Source organism: Alternaria arborescens, assembly GCF_004154835.1.
Source record: "Alternaria arborescens strain FERA 675 chromosome Unknown contig_12, whole genome shotgun sequence".
In the NCBI taxonomy this organism is placed as follows: Eukaryota; Fungi; Ascomycota; class Dothideomycetes; order Pleosporales; family Pleosporaceae; genus Alternaria; species Alternaria arborescens.
Genome location: NW_021167867.1, coordinates 308,020 through 327,055, shown reverse-complemented (window position 1 = coordinate 327,055; position 19,036 = coordinate 308,020). Strand labels below are relative to the sequence as shown.

Below are 19,036 nucleotides of genomic sequence, written 5' to 3'. Positions count from 1 at the left end.
CTTCAAATCTCACGCTGTCATCACTCCACCATTCTCACCGGAACGTCGCCAGACCTTTCTCTTGAGTTTGCGGTGAAGAAAAGCGTCTCCGCTGCCCTACATCATACCGCCCGATATTCCTACCGTGGCAACTTTATTTCGACTGTACATACTTCCCCACTTTCGGACCGACTTTCTGCTCTAACCACCTTCCACTTTTCCTACACTACATTTCATAGCTTGGAGTTATATGGCGAAACCAACATCACACTGGCACCGTTTTGTCTATTCACGTGTCGAGTCCCCGAGTCTAGAATGTTCGGAGGATTCTAATAGCGAGTACATTGGGAATTTTTTTTAGATGGGATATGCATACAGATGCGGCACATAGATCAATGAAGACACTTGCCCGATATTGTATGCGTTATCTACACCTTGCTTCGTACCTGTACCGAGACGCACTGTTGCTTGCACGGATGTGCGTGTCGGGAAGGACCCGCCTCAATACATCACGATACGGCTCCAATGGTGAACGCTTGGATTAAGTATCGGACTTCGACTCTCTACCAAGGTAACATCACCGACATTAACGCATCCCGCAGACATGTCTAAGGACTGCATGGGATTTCGCTATATCCTAGGAGAGTGCATAGTCGTGTTCGATGACTACATCAACCGGTGCGTATCAACTTGGTACACAATCCATTCACCACACTACCATAGACGCAAGACAACTGAACAAGGCATGGGGAAAGATTATGAGTATTTCTACGAGAAAAGATGCATAAACAGACTTTTATAGAGGCAGAGGACGATGGCGTGCCTTGAAGGACCACGCCCTGTCTTATCTACAACACACAGCCTTGTGCGGGGTCCATATAGTTGTCACCAGCCAACCCATGCGAGCTGCAGGAGGGCTTGCATCATGCACATGTACATGGATCGAGACAACATCGCATTGCCGCGCAACGAGGCAGAATCATGAAAGTGATAAATGGTATGCGCACCACTTTCCATCTGCCTTGAATGAGGCTCAATAATATTCGCCCCAAATGTTCTTCTCTCCATCGGTTTCGATTGCACATAGGCACGGCTCCCAACCGTTCACTGACACGTCCTGCCTCGGCAGCGCCCTTTGGAATCGGAGGACCAATACCATGCCAACTCGTCAACATGAACGCCAACATCGTCGTCCATCTTGCTGTCGCATCGTGACAACGACGGTGGCTGCGATGCTGAGGGTGCATGGGCTGTAGATGTAAGAGGGCGGGAGAAGTCGACTACGACGATGGTGCCCAATGTGTTGTCATCGCTGGGACCATATGACCGACCCGGCTTGATCATGAAGATCAGGCGTTGTTCGTCGAGCACACCGGTGATGCTCCTTGTAGGTGATGGAGATGCAGATGGTAGTGGTCGGTTGAGTATATTATGCAGACGTTTTGAGCAGGGGCAGCGCGATGCTGAAGGGGGCCACATGCGGATAGGTGAATGGCGGTACCGTGTTTGGGTATCCAGGAAGTTGGGCTTCATCTCGTCGATTGGGGCCTTTCCCTTGCAGCTTGTGGCGGAGTAGTCAAGGCCCGATTCGCGTCTTGATCCTATTCTGAGCCTAAGGCAGGGCGGCTGGGAGGGGTCATTGCAGCAACGCTCGTCTTCTACGAGATCGACGAAGGAAGTGCATGCATAATTGTACGCCCTAAACTTTGTTCTCGCAAGGATGAATGACCGGGGCGAAGGATCGGTAGGAGAGAACTCAGGGTGTTGGCTCCAGCTATAGAGGTCTGGTGTGGGTTTCCAATGGGCGTTGTTTGAAGAGTCGATGAGGGGCACGTAGAGGTCATCCTCAGGCAGTAGCGGCTCATCGGACGACTCTTCCATATCATCCTCTTCTCTGAAGTCCAATTTAGTGACGTAGAACGTGCGTGATTGACGAGAAGATGCTTGAGCCCACTCTCGTCGTGATTCCACGATTACTGTCTCATTTGTACGCTCATCAAGCTGCAATGTAAGATCGGTCCACGAGTCGTGGATCGGTCCCTGTTTGTGTTGGCGCCGATACAGGCGCTCATCCTTAGAAATATCTTTTGGCAATGGTGACTTGAGTGGAAACCGGACCACGTGGTAAAAGGAAGTATAATCGATCTCTTCGACTTCAAAGGTTCCCTGGTTGGAAACGGCGTAGAAGTAGTCGTTATGTATTTCGAACGCGATCGTAGAGCCAATGTCAGATCCATGGAACTTGTCGAGCAGCACTGGTCTTTCGCGTTCCGCTAGCTCAGCATCCTCACAAAGTGAGATACCGTCGATTTCCCATTTAGAGTGGCCATCGTCTCCCACTCCAGTATGAGTGCCGTAGTATAGATAACGGGCGTTGTGCCTGACAAAAAGCTTAGAGCATCTGGCCACTTGTATCGATTCAATCACTCTTTGGTCATTCGGAAGATCTGCCGCTGTGTGGATCGCGATTATGTGACTGTGGTCTGAGCTATACTTCGGCGTGGCGTGCACAGCGAGTATTCCATCAGCATAATGAAGTAAGCGCAACCCAAAATTACCAGATACTCTGAACTTTGACTCTAGAGCAGGTCGCACAATAGCAGAGAGATCAAGATGGACCGGTTTCAGCTTAGTGCGGAGATCCGAGACATAGACCATCCCAGCATCGAATATACATATGGTCCCTTGACGATACACAAAGCTATTGCCCTGCTGTTCTAAGACGCGAGCTGAATAGGGGTGTGCAGTTGACAAGGCATTTCTCCTCTCATAAATAGCCTGAAAGGCTTGCTCGTAGGTATTTTTCTCATTTCGAGCTGAAAGTGCTTCTTCCGTGTATGGGTGGCTGATCTATAAGCAGCGTCAGCATGGTATGTAAGCATGTCGAGCAATTCGAATCGGCTTACTTCGACAGCGCGTCTGCAAACTGTCCTTTCGTCTAGTAAAGCCCTCAACTGTCGACATGTTTGACCAAGGTGAAAAATGTCTTCAAGATCCAAATTGAGGGTAACGCAAAAGAGTACGTCAAAAGGAAGTTGATCGAGAGAAGTAGTCATCAAAAGTGATGTAATACTAGAAAGGTGCTCGGGGACAGGGCGAAGAAGGCACGTGAGCAAGTTTCCATGCGAGTAATTGGGCCAAGAAAAAGCAAAAGGGTCTTGGGATGTACAATTAGAGGAAATAATTTGAGCTAACGACAGGTGGCGTTTATCAGCTGGGTAGTATTCGATGAATGCGCAGCAAGCATGGACGCCTTTGAATACTGAGCATCAGCAGAGCCTCATTTTAGCGTGTGCAGGTGGATGTCTATCACCAACGACTAGGTCGGAAATGATGCAAGGGTCGGCTCCATCTAGCGTGCTCTACCGTGTTCGTATAGCATCAGGCTGAGTTTGAAACGAAGAATGCCCGATGCTATCTTGCGGGGTTATGTCGAATTGCGGTCACAAGGTGCGACATTCCCATACCAATCAGGAAAATGCGATTCACGCAACCACAAAGGTTCTGAAATACGACAACCCTTTGTGCGACAACGGCGAGGGTGATGCATGCGCCAAGTGTATTTGAGCCTCATAGATGCTGACCTTGGGACCGATCGCGGTTAGCGTGTTGCGGCTCTGTAACGTCAGGTACCCCACCAAATCTTGCTCTCTCTTGCTGTCTCAGCCTTCCAAGATCCCCGCACTTGACAACTGATGGTCCAGAATTCGGTGCTACATGGCCAATTGGTAGAATGACAGGCTTCACAAGGTTTTCCGACTCTACCGCTTGGTTTGGCCCCAGTTATGCTATGCCCTTCTGTGTTATCGTAAATCCTCAGCCTCGCTATACGACCGGCAAAGTTTTAGCTGAATAACCGAGGACCAGCCTGATTCCAGAACCGGTCATGATGGCCTCTTTTGATGCCTGGCGCCGTGAAGCTGCATGCTCTACCAGGATACGTATCTTATCGGGCCTTGGACTTGCATGAGCGTAACTTCAGCGCCCTTGGCCCTAGTCAAAGAAGAGGCTGGTACAAGCTCGCGGAAGCGGGTATCTGCAGAGTAAATTGCAGTCTATCGAGTACACCCTATTGCTTTTCGTGCATAAGGGGCCAAAACAACAGGAAGCTTAGCGAATGGTTAATCGTGGAGTGCGCCGTCGCGTAGATAGCACATGCGGACTTCCGTGTGATCAGGTCTATTAGGGAGTTGCCGTCGATATGTTTGGTTTGGAAAACAGTGGAAGTTTGGTTGCGGAAGCCTAGAGCGACGGAACCATTCGACTAGATGCCGAAAGAGCATTCTAGTCAACACTTAGCCTCCATACCAACCAATGAATGTGCATTGCTGTCTCGATGGTGTTGGAGCGGCGCTGTATGGCTGTGCTACTCGTTTGCGCCTGTTGTGCTTTGTGAAACGGTATGACCAACTCTTACAGTGATCTGACCAACTTGTCAAGCGCAAACTTCGTGGCACGTAGTGACGTGTGCAGACACACACACAACTGATTACCAGAGCTGGTCGTGTCCCGTAGCATCAGGCTGAGATAGCCAACTATGCCAGTGGATGGAACAGAAAAAGTGAAGCGTAACGGCTGAGTCCTTCGGCCAGTGGATGTGCATGTTCGTACATGCGATCCAAGAAGACGCAGTAGCTTGAAGATAAGCCCACAGGTATGTCAATCACTGCTCAGAAGCAGCGCGCTGGCGTTCTTTGCCCTCCCAACCCACATAGGGCCATCCCTTTGGTAGGCTCGAGTAGGGTGGCAGAGTATATCGTCCTTCACAGCTTCCTTGGTTTGGACATGTCAAGTTGCAAATGCCAAATACCTTGCAGTAGCAGTCTTCCGCGCTTGGGCAGTGTACAGCAGGCTTACCGAAGATGACTATCAATGGTTTTAGCATGGGTTGTACGCCACTTCAAAAAGTAAAGACACGCAGAGCCTCATCACGTGGGGCGGTGGGGTATGGACTTACTATGCCATGAGTACTCAAAAACTCTGCCGCTAATAGCATCGCCGAGATCTGTCTGCATGATCCAGTCGCGATACTTCTCGTACTGCTCCTTAGTTCTCTCCCTAATCTTCTCTCTTGTCGCGGCGAATTGCGCACAGCAGCTCACGCCCACGACAGCTGGCACCTTGTCTCCGGGAAACAGCTGCTCAAAGGCCTTCTTATATTGTCCGCCAGCATGCACGGCCTCTCTGTGTTCGCCTTCCTCGGCAAGAGGCTTAATCTCGCTTGGGCAGCCCAAGGACCATGCGCAACGTATATTCACGTAGCCTTCTTTCTCAAGGTAAGGCAACTGGAAGTGGCGGAGCATCGGGAGGCCGTCGTAGTCGGGATCGTCGTTGTGCCATTGGTAGCGGTTTGGGTGGATGAAGAGGACGTTGTCGGGAAGCGACGCGTAGTGATCGATGATGTAGCTGAGCAGGAATCTGTTAGCTTGCGAAGTATTCAGGACGGAAGGCGCGACCCAGTACGTACGTCAGATAGACCATACTCTCTCTGCCCTTGTTCTTGGGTACCGTAAGCGGCGCGTTCGCGTCGTCTACGCGATAGATGTTCTTCTCCCACTCTGGGAAGTACTCCTCTAGCCACGTCGCATTTTCAGAACTCTGGCTCGCGACGACCACCGCAGTCCGACGCGCTTTGATACCGGTATTGGCCTTTAACAGCTTCTCTTTCGGGTCGTGCGATGACTCGCCCGGCTGTTGCTCGTCGTAGAGTTCGTCGGGAAGGTGTGTCAGAGTGGCCGATCCAGCTGCAGCGGCATTCTTGTCCCAGAGCTCAGACTTGAGATGGACGAACAGCGCAGTGAGGAGTATGACATTAACCAGTATGACAGCATTGCGAGCTGTCATTAGACGGGGCATGGCGCCGCAAAACGAAGTACACACGATGTTTGCACAACGATCTCGCGCAACCTGGGAAATCTGGGGCACATCACATGCGAACAGGGGCGATCGCCGCTAATCGAGCACCCGCCGCTATCAAGCTAGTCAGGGTCCAAGATCCACCATCAATTCACTCTTCCCCTCTTTATTACCGTTATTCACGCATGCACTGGTAATAGATATCGCCATTGTCTTAGTCCGTTATTGAGCATCCGCTTTTTCTTTTGGTACTACGTCTACTTGCGAGGCACCTAGGTGTAAAGCTCCTCAGTGACGGCGTTCAGTCCCACACCTTCCTGCGCAATATCTTCTTCCTTCAAGAAAAGAAGGGGCATCTCCACCAAATTTCCCTTGATGGTGCTGAGCATCTCCTTGACCTCGCGTACGCCTTGCTCGCCCTGCCCAAAGTTCTCTGCAACCACGTGGCCCCATTTATACATGGAAGGCTTCTTGTTCTCCTTTGCCTTCTCGTCCTGTCCGAAAAACCGGGAATAGTATTCATCGTACTGCTTCCAGTTCTTGACTTCGTCGCTCGGCACAGGGTGGAATATTTTACCGAAAGCTTGTGTGTTGGTGTGCGCTCTCCAGTTCCACAAGTTCTGGAAGTCATCAGACAATGGATCAACGACTTGTCGGTCCTCGTTCGAGCCCCAGTCGTACTCATTGGGAACACCGATAGGCTGGTAGTTGGCTGTCGGACGCTCCATGTCCTGAGGCTTCAGTAGACCGAGGTGCTTCCTAAAGAGTTCTCTTCGTAGACTAGCAGCGAACTCTGATGCACGGTATGGCCGTCCGTCCATGTAAGAGTCGACCGGCCTAGGGTCTTGAATGATAATCGCAATCTCCGAGTCGTGATCGCCGAGCTGGGAACGGTCGTTGAGGTTTGCAGAGCCGCAAATAACGATCTGGTCATCGGCGATCAAAAGCTTGCTGTGGATGTACAATTCCTCAGACACGAAGGCGTCCATTTCATCGGCAGCACTACCCTCCCAAGGCACGCTACGGATGTCTTCGCCGCCAAGCATATAACACTCGCTGACAGTGTCCCAGCGTCCGTCGCCGAGTCCTTGACGACCACCAATCTTGGCTGCTTCCTGCTGGTAGCGATCGTAATCACCTGGTCTGCCCTGACTCTGCGGGCCAGCATCGGGTCGGCCGTGAGATGGAGGACGACCGGAACCATCCATCTCGTAAACGCCGTACTCCTGCGTGGGCGGTGGACGATAAGCCTCGTAGCCACGAGCGTTGTCATGTGCTGCGTCGTAACCCTCTGATGCTTGATTATACGAGACGCCGCTGCGCTGCTCTGCCTCTTTCATGATCTGACTAGAGTTGATGCGGTCGTAGCTGCGAAGGTTGTAGAATCGGATGTAGTCCATAGGGTTGAATCCAGCTTTAGCAATTTCCTCGTAGATCGAGTGACCACCGCGGTTGATTGAATCGTACTGGACTGTACTACTGTCAGCAGAAGACATGCAGAAAGAATTCATGTGACTTACACTCCATGATAGCGCGAGTACCCAGGGCTTCATCAAGCTTCAAGTCACCAGCAAATGCTGGCACTGCGGGAATCATGACGATCATCTTGTACTTCTCGCCATTACGTGCAGCGCGGATGATGCGTTCGACCATAGCAGCTCCGATCTTGTTTTTGATCGGCTTCTGTTGATCGCCGGTAGCAGTGATGAAGAACTGGTTTTCGATGTAGATGAAGTGCTTGCTGTTTCGGATGACCTCACAGTAGGCATTTTGGATAGAATGCTAACAAATTCATCAGTCGGTCTCTTTCCAGTGGACAGGGTCACTTACCTCGGTAGTAACCAAGTTGTGGCTCCATTTGGCAGAGCTACGAGTAATTTGACAATCCACACCACCTTGCTGGGAGCTATGTTCCGCGTGGGACTGTTGCTGGCCATATTGCGATCCATGTTCTTGGCCGTACTGTTCGAACCTGCTCTGCATCTTCTGGCGAAGGTGTCCACCAGCACCGTGTCCGAACAGCCCTCGCTCGCCCTCCTCCTCGCGACCAAAGCCGCGTTCGCCTTCCTCTTCGCCTTCAAATCCGCGCTGTTGCATGGGAGCCTGTTGAGCTCCACTGCTAGTTTCTGGTAGTCTGGCGTATCTAGTAGCCTTTTTGCTGTACTTCTCGTCATAGATGAAGTTCCAGCGTTGCGCAAAGTGAGTACGAAGATCCTGTACGACCGGGCCAGAGACACACAAAGCCACGTCAGACCATCCCATACGAGAGCTTTGTGTCCTATCGAGTTTGTTGTTCTCCCAATTGGTCACATCCTGGAAGTCTGTCAGGTGTTAGCAGCTTCCCTTACGCACGTAGCTTGCAAGTGACTGCCTATCTGTCGTCTTCCAATTTCGAGGGACACGAAGAAAAAGCGACTCACCGAGCATACGGGCGTTATTAAAATCCTGGCCTGGGAACACAATGCGGTCGATGTTGCCAGGATGCGCGTCAGCGATTGCGTGTTGGTTGGTGTCCCAACGACCATAGCAGAGATCCAGTCCGCCCATGAACGCGATGTGGCCATCAATCAGGCAGAGCTTCTCGTGATGCGCCCAGTACATAACTGTGCCCTCGTGAGCACCATAAATGGCCTTGAGACCGTCTCCAGGAAGTTGGGCGAGTTTTGCTGGGGTGAAAGACATGTTTTTCATGGCTGCGAAGAAAGACGATTGCAGTACTGCTGCGTCTGGCAGATGATCGGGGTGTCGGAAAACGCCAATGTTAGGATGAAGATCTTCCAAGTGGTGCTTGGTATGAGCTGAAGAAACTGTAATAGGAGGGGCAATCAGCGGATCTGTCTTTTCCCACTCTTCAAGACTTTTAAATATGACATCTAGGCCGACTCGCGTGAGGCCTTTGGTGAACCTGTCCGTCGAACTCGGTAGGAGAGAATGAAGATAGTCGGGTAACGTTGGATTTAAAAACTTACGAGTCAGAGCTTGGGTCACTTCTTTGTATACAATGATGTTGACCTTGACACCGCGTTCCGCTGCCGCTTGCAGCATCCTATCGACCCGGTACTGTTGGTTCTTCGCTGGTGGTCGACGGAGATACAGCTCGGGAGAGAGCCACCAGTCAAGTATCCATATCGACTCTCTGGCGCGCTCCAGAGCTATGGAAACAGCATACATGTAGCTACCCGATATTAATTGATCGTTTTATAGCGCATGAGGACACTTGAGACTTACCTGCACCCGTCGACATACCACTTGATGTCATTGCCATGACGTTCAGGCGCGAAGCTCGAGAAGCGGTGTTGCTCGTGATACTCTTGCCCAGGCTGTGGCTGCCCTCCCTGTTGTTCGTATGTACCCGGCGGGGGCTTCTGCGCGTTGTCGTCTCCGGATATGGCATCCTTGAGGTCAGAGACGAAGCCGTGAAGCGGGTCGTGGATCTTCTTGAAGAACGACATGCCGCCGCTGCCCTGGTTTGAGGATGAAGATGAGTGTTGGTTATTCTGTGGTGTCAAAGTCAGGAATCAGAGGACCCAAGTCAAGCTACCAGATACGCGTGTCGTCCCTGCAGCAAGCTAGGCGGTGAAGAAATAGAAATAGAAACGCAAGATAGGCGAGGATGGTGAATGACGAGGCCAGCACAGCGCTATGATTGTCGATAGTGGGGCAATTCCACTTCCTCAACAGCTTGATACCTATGAAGCGTACAATGACAGCATGGCGTTTCAGAAGAATGTACTGACCTCTTTTCTGCCAAAGCCAAAACGCCGACCCATGTCACCTACAAATCCGCGATCGCCCTCCTCGCCTCCCTGCCCATGGTAGTCGCCATATGCCAGATCATCATCTCGGCGAGACATTGTGCCGGAAAGAAGCTTTCGGTTGTTTACCAGTCGCGCAGAAGGTGTGAAGTCTATGGAATGTTGCTAAGTAAAGCTCCGGAGCTGGAGTTCGAGGTCGCGATGACCCCGCGTCATCATCAGCGGCAAATGGGGCATGCATATGCCAATGCAGGGAAGCATACGAGCTGAGCATGTGAAACAGACACCAATGGAGTGCACGCACCCTGATCCCCCTCTGTTGGCCAGATGCCAGGATCTAGGATCTAACCCCTCATAACACCCCACTATGGAGCTTCCCCCTCTTCTTGACGCCCTCCACGATACTACGCGACGCGTGGTTGTAGCAGTCTACCCACCATGTCGCATCGCGAAGAGAGCGGTACTAGAAGCCCTCCTTACTGTACATAACGCTTGTGCGATGGTTCACACAACTTGTGGGTCGCAATGGAGATGCGGCAGCGCATATGTATGACGTACCCTTGTATCATCGGCTGGCTGCTTAAGATGTTCGGCAACTGGAGAGCTTCTCATCTTATCTCCCCACGCCGTTACACAACACCACTGACATAACCTCTTATCCAATTCGACATATCTTTGATGATGGCCCTCTCTTCTCGACTTGCAATTTCTGCCAGATTGGCCTCTCGTACATTGGGATCCATACGACCAGCTGTACCTCTTGCCGGTACCCGGTGCTTCCACTCAACGCCTATCGCCATGGCGCAACACCCGATTGCGACTTTGAACGTAAGGAGAGAATAGAGAAGTATAGAAAGATGCTGACAATCTCGTAGGAAGAGCTCATCCCTCGCCTTCCATCTTCCTCTCCAACGCTCTTCGAAGCAAAAAAGAAGAAGAACCTATCCTTCGAAGCGATCGCAAAGCACGTCGGACGTGATGAAGTTGCAATTGCCGCACTCTTCTACGGCCAGGCCATGGCCTCTGCCGAAGATATCAAGAAGCTGTCGGAAATCCTGGAGATTGACGCCGGCCTGCTCGAATCGCAGTTGTCAGGCTTTCCCAACCGAGGCAGCACGCTCGATATGCCACCAAAGGACCCCACCATCTACCGTCTCTATGAGATTGTGCAGAACTATGGACAGGCATACAAGGCGGTTATGCACGAGAAGTTTGGTGATGGCATCATGAGTGCTATCTCGTTCAGTACAAAGGTAGAGAAAGAGACTGACGACAAGGGCGAGTGGGCCAAGATTACACTGAGGGGCAAATGGTATGTTCATATGAGTTTTCCCGAATGTATTGCTGACCGGTATCTAGGCTACCATATTCGCGATTCTAAGTGGATCGTATTAGCAATTAAACTCGTGACCAATATCAAGTTTACTCTCTCTTTCAACTATGTCATAATGCCATTACTAGTAACAATCATTTAATGAGCTTCGGTGCCATGTATAGGCAGAGTATTAAGCTTACCTAGAATACATGGCGGACGGCATGAGTAGCCAGGGAATCGATCGAGATGAAGACGGTTGGCATCTCCAGTTCATGCTTTTGAAGTCTGAGGTCGTTGGTGTTGAAGATCGCATTGCGTAGACAAATCGAGGTTACTGGCTTGGAAGTTTGTTTGTTATTAGCGAGGATGGCAACTTCCCGGGTGAGAGTACACACCCAACGTTCTTGCCTACCTATCTTGAACCCTCCTTCACCTGTCATTCCTCATGCTTGCTTAGTTCAGCCCCACACCACACTCACCACTAGCTGTCCCTTAGTTTCTCAAATCCGCTAGACTACAAGCTTCTGTCCTTTCTACACCACCATCTTCACCACAAACGCCCAGATAACACAAAGCTTTCTCTCAGTCTTTGTCAGAAAATCGGTCAACACCACACTAGCTGTGCTTCTCTTCCAGGCTACCCCAAGTTCCACAACTACTGTACCTACGGGAGGCTTCCGTCTACTGTCGAAGTCGGTGTAGCAAGTTTAAAAGAATTACTAAGAACCGCCAAAGTAGGTAAGGCATCGACAGTCAACACACAATCGCTCGTATCACTGCACAACCAGGTAAGTACACACTGCAGTACTCGATTTTTTTGAGTACTAATTATTCGAATAGAAGACAAGCATAGATCATCTGCTGTGAAGCTCCCTCGTTCCACAAGAACTATCTGTACGGGAAAAGTGGAGATGCCAACCACACTCGAACCCATTCGGCGGGTCAAATGCACGTACGCAGACTGCGACATGTCTTTTGACACAGAGAAGATCATGAAGAACCACAAAAAGAACTTCGACGATCACGAATACTGTCACAAGTGCGACGAGGATTTCGAAACCTTTGAAGACTACGCCATGCACAAGATCACACGGCCTGAGGAGCATGGACAAGCATGCCGCGTCTGTGGCGACGAGTTCAAGAGCACGTCTGGCTTAAAGCGTCACATTGAGCGTAACCACAAGGTTGATCAGGAGCTTACCTGCATCGGCTGTCAGAAGTCCTTCTACCGTGCATGCCTCTTCATCGAGCACCTCGAGTTTGGTCACTGTGAGGTCATTCAAGCCTCCCAGTTCCAAGGCCACGTCGTCCATAAGCATCTCGTCGAGAAATATCTAGAGGACGGTCCAGCATGGAACCGATTGCAGCAAAAGATGTCCAAGTACGAGGCAGCTATCGACGTAGAAGAGGTCGGAGGTGTTCTGCTCAGCGATGACCCCATCGATGACAGCACAGATATTGAGGACGTCCAATTCGAGGCGATCAAGCCCGATCCTTCCCTAGAAGATCCACACACTCCGGTATTCAGCGGTCACTACCCTCCTCTGCCTACTCAGAGCGGGTTCATGTCGGGCGTAGACATGGAGGTTGCATCGATGATAGACGGCATGTCTTTCAACGGAGACGTCGATGTCGACTCTGATGGCTCAACGGTCATCAGATCTCCTGCTGCGTCCAATTTCCCAACGATTCCCCCATCACCTTTCGGATGTGACGCTATCCAGAGTCAGCATGGCTCTTTCGTTCATGATGGTTCTAAGGTTCAGGGCTCCAGTGTTTCTTCGTCCAATCATGAGACCAAGGTTTGGGGCCCTCGCAAGGGCAAATCAACAGGCTCTATATTGTTTCCGAACGCCAAACCCAAAGCTCCTCCCAGTGACTTCTCTGTTTCTGCACACGATGAGGCTATGGAGCATGCACATGGTCCCAATCTCTTTCGTGATCGCTTCTGGGATCCGATGAGTTCCGACTGGAACCCAGAGAGGTTCTACGACTCAATCGTCAACAAGTACTATTGTCCATTCGTCTGCGAGTAAGTTTTCTTCTCCGGCTTTCTTAGTGCTTCATCGTTAACGTAGTAATAGGCAAAACTTTGACATTCGCCAAGATCTCAACAACCACATTCTCGTCGACCACCGCATAACACGCGTGAAGTGCCCCAAATGCCTCAAGTACTTCAAGTCTGCCACCGCTCTCATGGCTCACTGCGAATCCCATGGTTCTAAATGTACCATCAACCACACTGATAACTTTGGCGTCTTCCTCGACAGGATGTCCGGTGGCTTCCTTGGTGTACAAGAGAAGATCCGCCCTGATCATCTCAACACCCGACCCACCTTGCGGAGGAATGCGGAGACTGGGCATATGGAGATGTACAAGCCGCCTGTTGCTAGTTATCTGCAGTATACCGTCACTACGCCTCCAGACTGGAAGAATCCCGTACACTCGGCCATACAGATCGGTGGTATACCCAGGAAGTCACATTGGTAAACGAGTGCTTGGTTGTTCATGACAAGAGGCTTTAATTCTCGTGGGCGATGTATACCTCTGGGTGGACTTTGGCGGGCAATGATAGCAAGTGCATGACACATTCACTGGCTTTATGGAGAATTATCACAACAGCGTGGAAAAAGTTTCTGGTAAGAAAAAATTGCAATCCTTTAATATTGCTATGTGGTATCTATGCTTTGCGTCCCATGTATGCCAGACCGTTGATGAAATCTTTATGCTCAAGAACCAACTCATTCACTTCATCTATCGATGCTCTCCCCTCTACAGTATCCGTCCAACAGTCGCTTCGCCCATAAAGTGAGCCAGGCTCGCCGGATTTAAACTCCTCTTGCTAGGAGTCTCGGTCGTCGTAAGGTTCAGACTACCCATATCACACCACGACACACCCTTTGTAGTGATGGGCTAGGGTAAAGTTAGCAATCCGTACTCTTCAAGGGTAACATACAAGGATACACGTACCAAGCAAGACAAATGCTTGCACCAACTACAAGTATTCCTCCATTCGTAAAAGTTTCTCAGCAGCAGGATAAAGCCTATAAAGACTGCTACCAGACCGCCAGCACGTACAAGCCACCACGCCCACCAGAGTGGCTTGCGACCTTTGAAGAAGCCAACAGGTTGTTTGACGAAAGCGGTAATCTTGCTTTTGGATTCTGTAGCAACCGGCTCGTGGGCGAGGGGCTGAGTATCCACTGTTGCATACGGCGGTTCGCTTTGGCCTGTTCTTGCGCGCAGCGACTCGGGTGAATGGATGATGCAAATACCCAGAACGATTCCCATGAGGAAGCCTCCGATATGGGAGAAGTTGTCTAGACCGGGGAGTAGACCGATGACGAACGCGATGGCCATATCGAGGAGGAGGAAGAGTAGGTCTTTGACCGGACTGCGGCGGGTGGACCAGTTGTATAAGAGATCGAGCATGGTGAGAGCTAAGACACCAAAGAGGGATCCGGAAGCACCAACAGAAGTGATACCATCGGGTGCGTAGTTGCCACCGAGCACAAAACCGAAGATACCGGCGGAGAAATATACGAGTGCGAACCGGAGGGGACCAATTTCCTTTTCCATGTCTCGACCTAGTGTCCACTGTAGAAGCATGTTGAAGCCGATGTGAATAATTCCTGCGTGCAGAAATATAGGAGTAATGAAACGCCACCATTGGTTCGGCTCGTGGCTTCTATCCTTGAAGTCTGTGATACCCTCTTGGTTGGGGACACCACCGCCCATGCCGCATAGTTCAGCCAGCGTGCACTTGTTATCGGTAAGGGTGGTGGTATTCGGGCATGGCCATTGAAGGACGGGCCCACCATCGGCTTCGATAATTTTCTTGATGTTGTGCATGCAGGGTGTGAAGCGCGCGCCCATGTTGATCAAAACGTAGGGTGAAGGACCGATCATGATGTTGAAGTTTGGCTTGGTTTGGATGGGGCTGCCTGTCAAGATGCCTATACGCTGTCAGTCGGTGTCTACGTCTCCAGATATGTTTGTACTGTAACAACATACCATTCTTGATCAACTCCCCAACAAACACGCCAACTTGCACCGCCGTAAGAAGATAGACCACCCACGTCACTCTGCCACTGAACCAGCCTTTCTTCTTTTTACTCTTTCTCCTCTTGGGTTCTACGCCCATGCCGTAGTACTCTGGGTCGCCATTATACCGTGTCGGACTACTGCCATCCATCTTCGGCTGTGTCTGGAGCGGTATCGCGTTTTGGTCGGCGAAGGGGTCTGGCTGCCGCGCGTACGGGTCGTTGATATGTGCGGTCGAGCTATACTGTGTCGGAGGTTGGTATGAGGTATTTGAATACGATGTATCGATGGGGTAGCCGCCGAGCGCACCGCTGCTGGCTGTGTGTGTGGGATAGGGTCGGTCGTCAAAAGGCGAGCTGACGGGCGAGACGGAGTGTTGTGTGTGGTTGCCGGGTACTGGAGGCAGAGGCGCATCGTTCCTGTCGTTCGACTGCCCCGGGTGGGAGTTGGCGTAGTAGTCGTTGGCCGCCATGATAGGCAAGCGCTGGTAGTGGTATTAGGAAGTCGCCAGGTTGCACAACTAGATGCGCTCTGTAGTAGAGGTAATGCGCTGTGCCAACGGGCGTGGTGTAGGCGAGGTCGGTTATGTACAACAATGAGCTGTGGGGTAGACGAAGGGTTTGGCCTTGCTTAAGCTGGGGCAAGCAACGAGGGCGGCTGCGAACAAGCTTTGTACAATCCCAGGGGGTCGTTCGGTGTCTCGGAAATGCGGAAGAGGATAAGAGCAGTTACTTGGAAACGAGGCACCGTTATTATATGCCAACGCAGAACACAGATGCAGCACAGAAGCGAATGTGTAGCCTGAGAGGCTGAGAGTTGTGGTTTGCGTATGCAAGGCCAGGGCTCAGAAAGCGATGGATGCGCAGCTCAGCCCCAGCTGTGGACCGGTAGGGATGCGTGCCCTTAGCGACTAAGCGTCGATCTGTGGCGTAGAGGTACTATTAATAAGTGCCGTGCTCGCTGAAATCACCGACATGTGCGTCGAGTTGACGCAGAAAGTGGCAATGTTTGAATTTGCGCATCAATATTGTATTTCACATTATATTTGGCTGACTGCGCGCGGTACAGAACGGACTACCCCTGGAGCTTATGGCCGTTACGCTTCCACTTCCAAAGGTGGAGCTGCAAGGCGCGCTAAATGACCCACTTGTTACGCGGACAGTGAGACATGCGTCACTCATGCGTGGCAGACACACAGGTAGGCTGGAAAATACTCCCGATGCAGGGAAAATCTGACTGTACTCGAATTACTTCATCTACAACGGCGGTAAACTCTCTCTGCAGTTTGGACACATCAATCGATACCTCATCCACCCTTCGAGACATCCAGTGTGGAAGATGTGTCGACAAGGCGTCACCATGTACTGTCGCCTTTGCAAAATCATGCTCGTTCCACCCATGCCAGCTACACTGCTCTCATCAGCTCCAGCTGGTATGACTGGTACTTCAATGTCGTTGGCACAGATACTGCAGTCGAAAACCTTCTTGCCTTTGGATTTGGACTCGCCTGATGCTTTAGTGGTTTCACCCTCTGCCGCCGAAGCATCAATTGTAGATGGTGATTCCGACGAAGTCGTGATGTTGAGCGGCATGGTTGCGCCTTCTTCGTCTTCGCGTAGAATGGGGTGGTAGTCGTATGCTGGCGGCGCCCATCCGTCTCTGACAAAGAATCGTGAGCCGAGAACCTCCTGGCTCACCAACACCACCACTTGCATCCATACCCAGCCTGCCAAGAAGCCCATGGCTTTCCAGTCCGTTCTTGAAAACAAGACATTGTCTTCTTTCATGTAAAAGTATGCTACAGGCGCGATGCGGGCTATGCTTGTTCCAGCAACATAATCCCAGCGTAATGCTCGCCGACAGTTGCGCATGATATTACGATAGATCTGCGGTATCCAGAAAGACAGGTAGAGAAACGTCATGACGTCGAAATAGACAGCACGATATGTCGTGCGAGCAGTACCGAAGTGGATAGTCACAAAGAACAGGACTATAAGCATAAGGCAGAAGCGGCTATACAGTGCACCAAGCTCAGCTCGCGGATTTGCGTTCGTTGTCGTGGCATTGGTTGGCGTGGGCGCATTGTTCGGACCTGGTGTGACATCTTCATCCGGATCGTCTTGATCTGGTGCAATGATGATGGGAGTAGGTGGACGTGGTGGTCGAGCGGCGGTTGCTGGCAAGGGCAGACCGGCATCGGCAGATGGTGCCGAAGTAGCAGCCTCGGGAGCTGGAGCCGGCGTCGTTGTGGTAGCTGTTGGAGTTCGTTGCCGCTCCTGACGCGCTCTCTCCGCTGCTTGTACGGACCAGATGTCCATAAGGAAGCGGAGGTGGGTCAGTACAGAAAATAGCGCTATGAATGCGATACTGTACAGCGCCAACTGTGCTGTACCGAGGAAGAAATACATGAAGATGAGAATCAAAAATGTGAAGCCGTCGCCCAGAGCCATCATAGCAATGGTGTAGAAGCTGACTCGACTCCGCATTGATGGCGTTGCTGTCTCCTTCATCTGCTTGAGAGTGAAGGAAAGCTGGAACGCAAGACTGATGGCGAAAGCTAGGATACCGTGTCTAGCGCGAACATTGAAGTCTTCTGTCTTAGAACCGACCAGATGCATAGCCTCCGATGGCGGAAAGTCTGGAGGGCCCTTTGACTCAATAACGAAACCGCAATCCGGCGAGAAGCCCACCATGGACATGGCATGTGGAACATCGTGAGGGACAGGAGCTCCAGTAGGAAACCGGAGCTCGTGCTCGAGCCAGTCCATGTCGACGTTAGATTGACTTGGGAACTCTTGAAGATACAAGACGAATTCGCAATGGTGTCCCTGGAACATGCCCTCATTGTTGCCTTCTGCAGCAGATGTCCAGGGATTCCAGAGCGGGAAAGCTCTCTTCTCTTGCCGTTCAATAGTCTCATGTATGGTCCAGTTCAGGAACTCTTGCGATGTTGAGTAGAAATAGGGTGTGACCTGCAGGTGAGGCAAAGCGAAGATGCCCGCGAACCGATCGCTCGTAGTAGTCAGAACCGCAGTCCCGCTTTTCATGAAATGGACACCATGTGCCACAAATTCCCACCAATTCCCTCCAAAGCTGTCTTTGTCTCCAATAATCACTTTCGCGCTAATCTCGGATATGGTCTTGTTCTCATTTCTCCGCATCCTATCTTCCAGCTCTGAAATGTGCATTCGCAGCGGCCCGCCTGCACCGGTTAGGTTTCTGTCATATTCTACCAGATTTCCAAAGGGATCGGGGATGGCCGAGGCATTGCCCATATCGCCGGGGTGCCGTATGCGACTCAGCGGCGAGCGCGTCCATTCTCCTTGTACGTAACCAGATAGATTCTTGTATACCGGCATAGCAGCCTCTCCCTCTTGCAGTGAGCCATCAAGCATACCCTTCCACCCATCTCCCAGAAGGCGCTCTGACTGCGCCTTTGCTTTCTGCCTCACAGGGTCCAGTAGCTCCCATGCAAAGCCATCTTCATCCCTCAGCCCAGTGATATTCAGCCACTTGTCCTTTTTCTCGCTGAAGTCGCCGTATCGCGTCCGATTCAAGAGATCTAGCTGGTAGTATTCGCGCTCGATGAGCTCTCGGTAGCGTGTGCGCGCATTGAATGTCGGCTGTTGCGGTTCGGGCGAGTTGATGAGCAGCAAGAGGATTATGAAGAAGAGAAAGGATCTCGGGTCTCTTCTGGTTTCCATCAGGGTGGTTTCGGGCGTGCATGAGCCGCCATGGAGCGGGTATGCTGGAAGTAGGGTATGCAACGTTAGGTAGCGTTGGAGGGATGACGTGCGCAGATCCGAGGTCGATAGGCGTCAACGTTCAGGGTCCAACACGACAGCTTGGCAAAATCCAGCTTTCACCACCATATTCAAGTCACTTATTCAGAGTTCGAGTGTATATATCTATCGATTTCGACCAAAGGGACAAGAGGGGTATTGGGTCAATTGTATGTACACCGGGAAAACGAGCAAGATTACTTCGTCGTGACCTATCCTAACACCTGCAAACGCCTCCATGCTTGAACCTTTTCTTCGTACGCATAAGCCGTGACTCTTTCAAATAGCATAAAGACATAAATTGC

At 51.2% G+C, this 19,036-nt stretch overlaps 7 protein-coding genes across 7 annotated transcripts; 2 read left to right on the top strand and 5 right to left on the bottom strand.

Moving 5' to 3' along the window:
- Nucleotides 1-1,083: 1,083 nt before the first annotated feature.
- AA0111_g5896 (hypothetical protein) lies at nucleotides 1,084-2,637 on the bottom strand (the record flags this gene model as incomplete). Its single annotated transcript, XM_028652058.1, has 1 exon — nucleotides 1,084-2,637. One exon carries the CDS (start codon nucleotides 2,635-2,637, stop codon nucleotides 1,084-1,086), a length of 1,554 nt encoding a protein of 517 aa, XP_028506366.1.
- A 2,005-nt stretch (nucleotides 2,638-4,642) lies between these two features.
- On the bottom strand, nucleotides 4,643-5,835 carry AA0111_g5895 (hypothetical protein; the record flags this gene model as incomplete). Its single annotated transcript, XM_028652057.1, has 3 exons — nucleotides 4,643-4,845; nucleotides 4,937-5,385; nucleotides 5,447-5,835. The coding sequence occupies 3 exons, from the start codon at nucleotides 5,833-5,835 to the stop codon at nucleotides 4,643-4,645; spliced, it is 1,041 nt and encodes a 346-aa protein (XP_028506369.1).
- A 272-nt stretch (nucleotides 5,836-6,107) lies between these two features.
- AA0111_g5894 (hypothetical protein) lies at nucleotides 6,108-9,689 on the bottom strand (the record flags this gene model as incomplete). Its single annotated transcript, XM_028652056.1, has 6 exons — nucleotides 6,108-7,306; nucleotides 7,356-7,617; nucleotides 7,666-8,156; nucleotides 8,256-9,010; nucleotides 9,064-9,332; nucleotides 9,573-9,689. The coding sequence occupies 6 exons, from the start codon at nucleotides 9,687-9,689 to the stop codon at nucleotides 6,108-6,110; spliced, it is 3,093 nt and encodes a 1,030-aa protein (XP_028506368.1).
- Nucleotides 9,690-10,388: 699 nt separating this feature from the next.
- On the top strand, nucleotides 10,389-10,971 carry AA0111_g5893 (Cyanate hydratase; the record flags this gene model as incomplete). Its single annotated transcript, XM_028652055.1, has 3 exons — nucleotides 10,389-10,418; nucleotides 10,466-10,902; nucleotides 10,950-10,971. The coding sequence occupies 3 exons, from the start codon at nucleotides 10,389-10,391 to the stop codon at nucleotides 10,969-10,971; spliced, it is 489 nt and encodes a 162-aa protein (XP_028506371.1).
- A 926-nt stretch (nucleotides 10,972-11,897) lies between these two features.
- On the top strand, nucleotides 11,898-13,395 carry AA0111_g5892 (hypothetical protein; the record flags this gene model as incomplete). The annotated part of the gene is made up of 2 exons (XM_028652054.1): nucleotides 11,898-12,937; nucleotides 12,990-13,395. The coding sequence occupies 2 exons, from the start codon at nucleotides 11,898-11,900 to the stop codon at nucleotides 13,393-13,395; spliced, it is 1,446 nt and encodes a 481-aa protein (XP_028506370.1).
- Nucleotides 13,396-13,677: 282 nt separating this feature from the next.
- AA0111_g5891 (putative rhomboid protein) lies at nucleotides 13,678-15,421 on the bottom strand (the record flags this gene model as incomplete). The annotated part of the gene is made up of 3 exons (XM_028652053.1): nucleotides 13,678-13,818; nucleotides 13,876-14,861; nucleotides 14,920-15,421. The coding sequence occupies 3 exons, from the start codon at nucleotides 15,419-15,421 to the stop codon at nucleotides 13,678-13,680; spliced, it is 1,629 nt and encodes a 542-aa protein (XP_028506373.1).
- A 784-nt stretch (nucleotides 15,422-16,205) lies between these two features.
- AA0111_g5890 (hypothetical protein) lies at nucleotides 16,206-18,653 on the bottom strand (the record flags this gene model as incomplete). The annotated part of the gene is made up of 1 exon (XM_028652052.1): nucleotides 16,206-18,653. The coding sequence occupies one exon, from the start codon at nucleotides 18,651-18,653 to the stop codon at nucleotides 16,206-16,208; it is 2,448 nt and encodes an 815-aa protein (XP_028506372.1).
- Nucleotides 18,654-19,036: the final 383 nt, after the last annotated feature.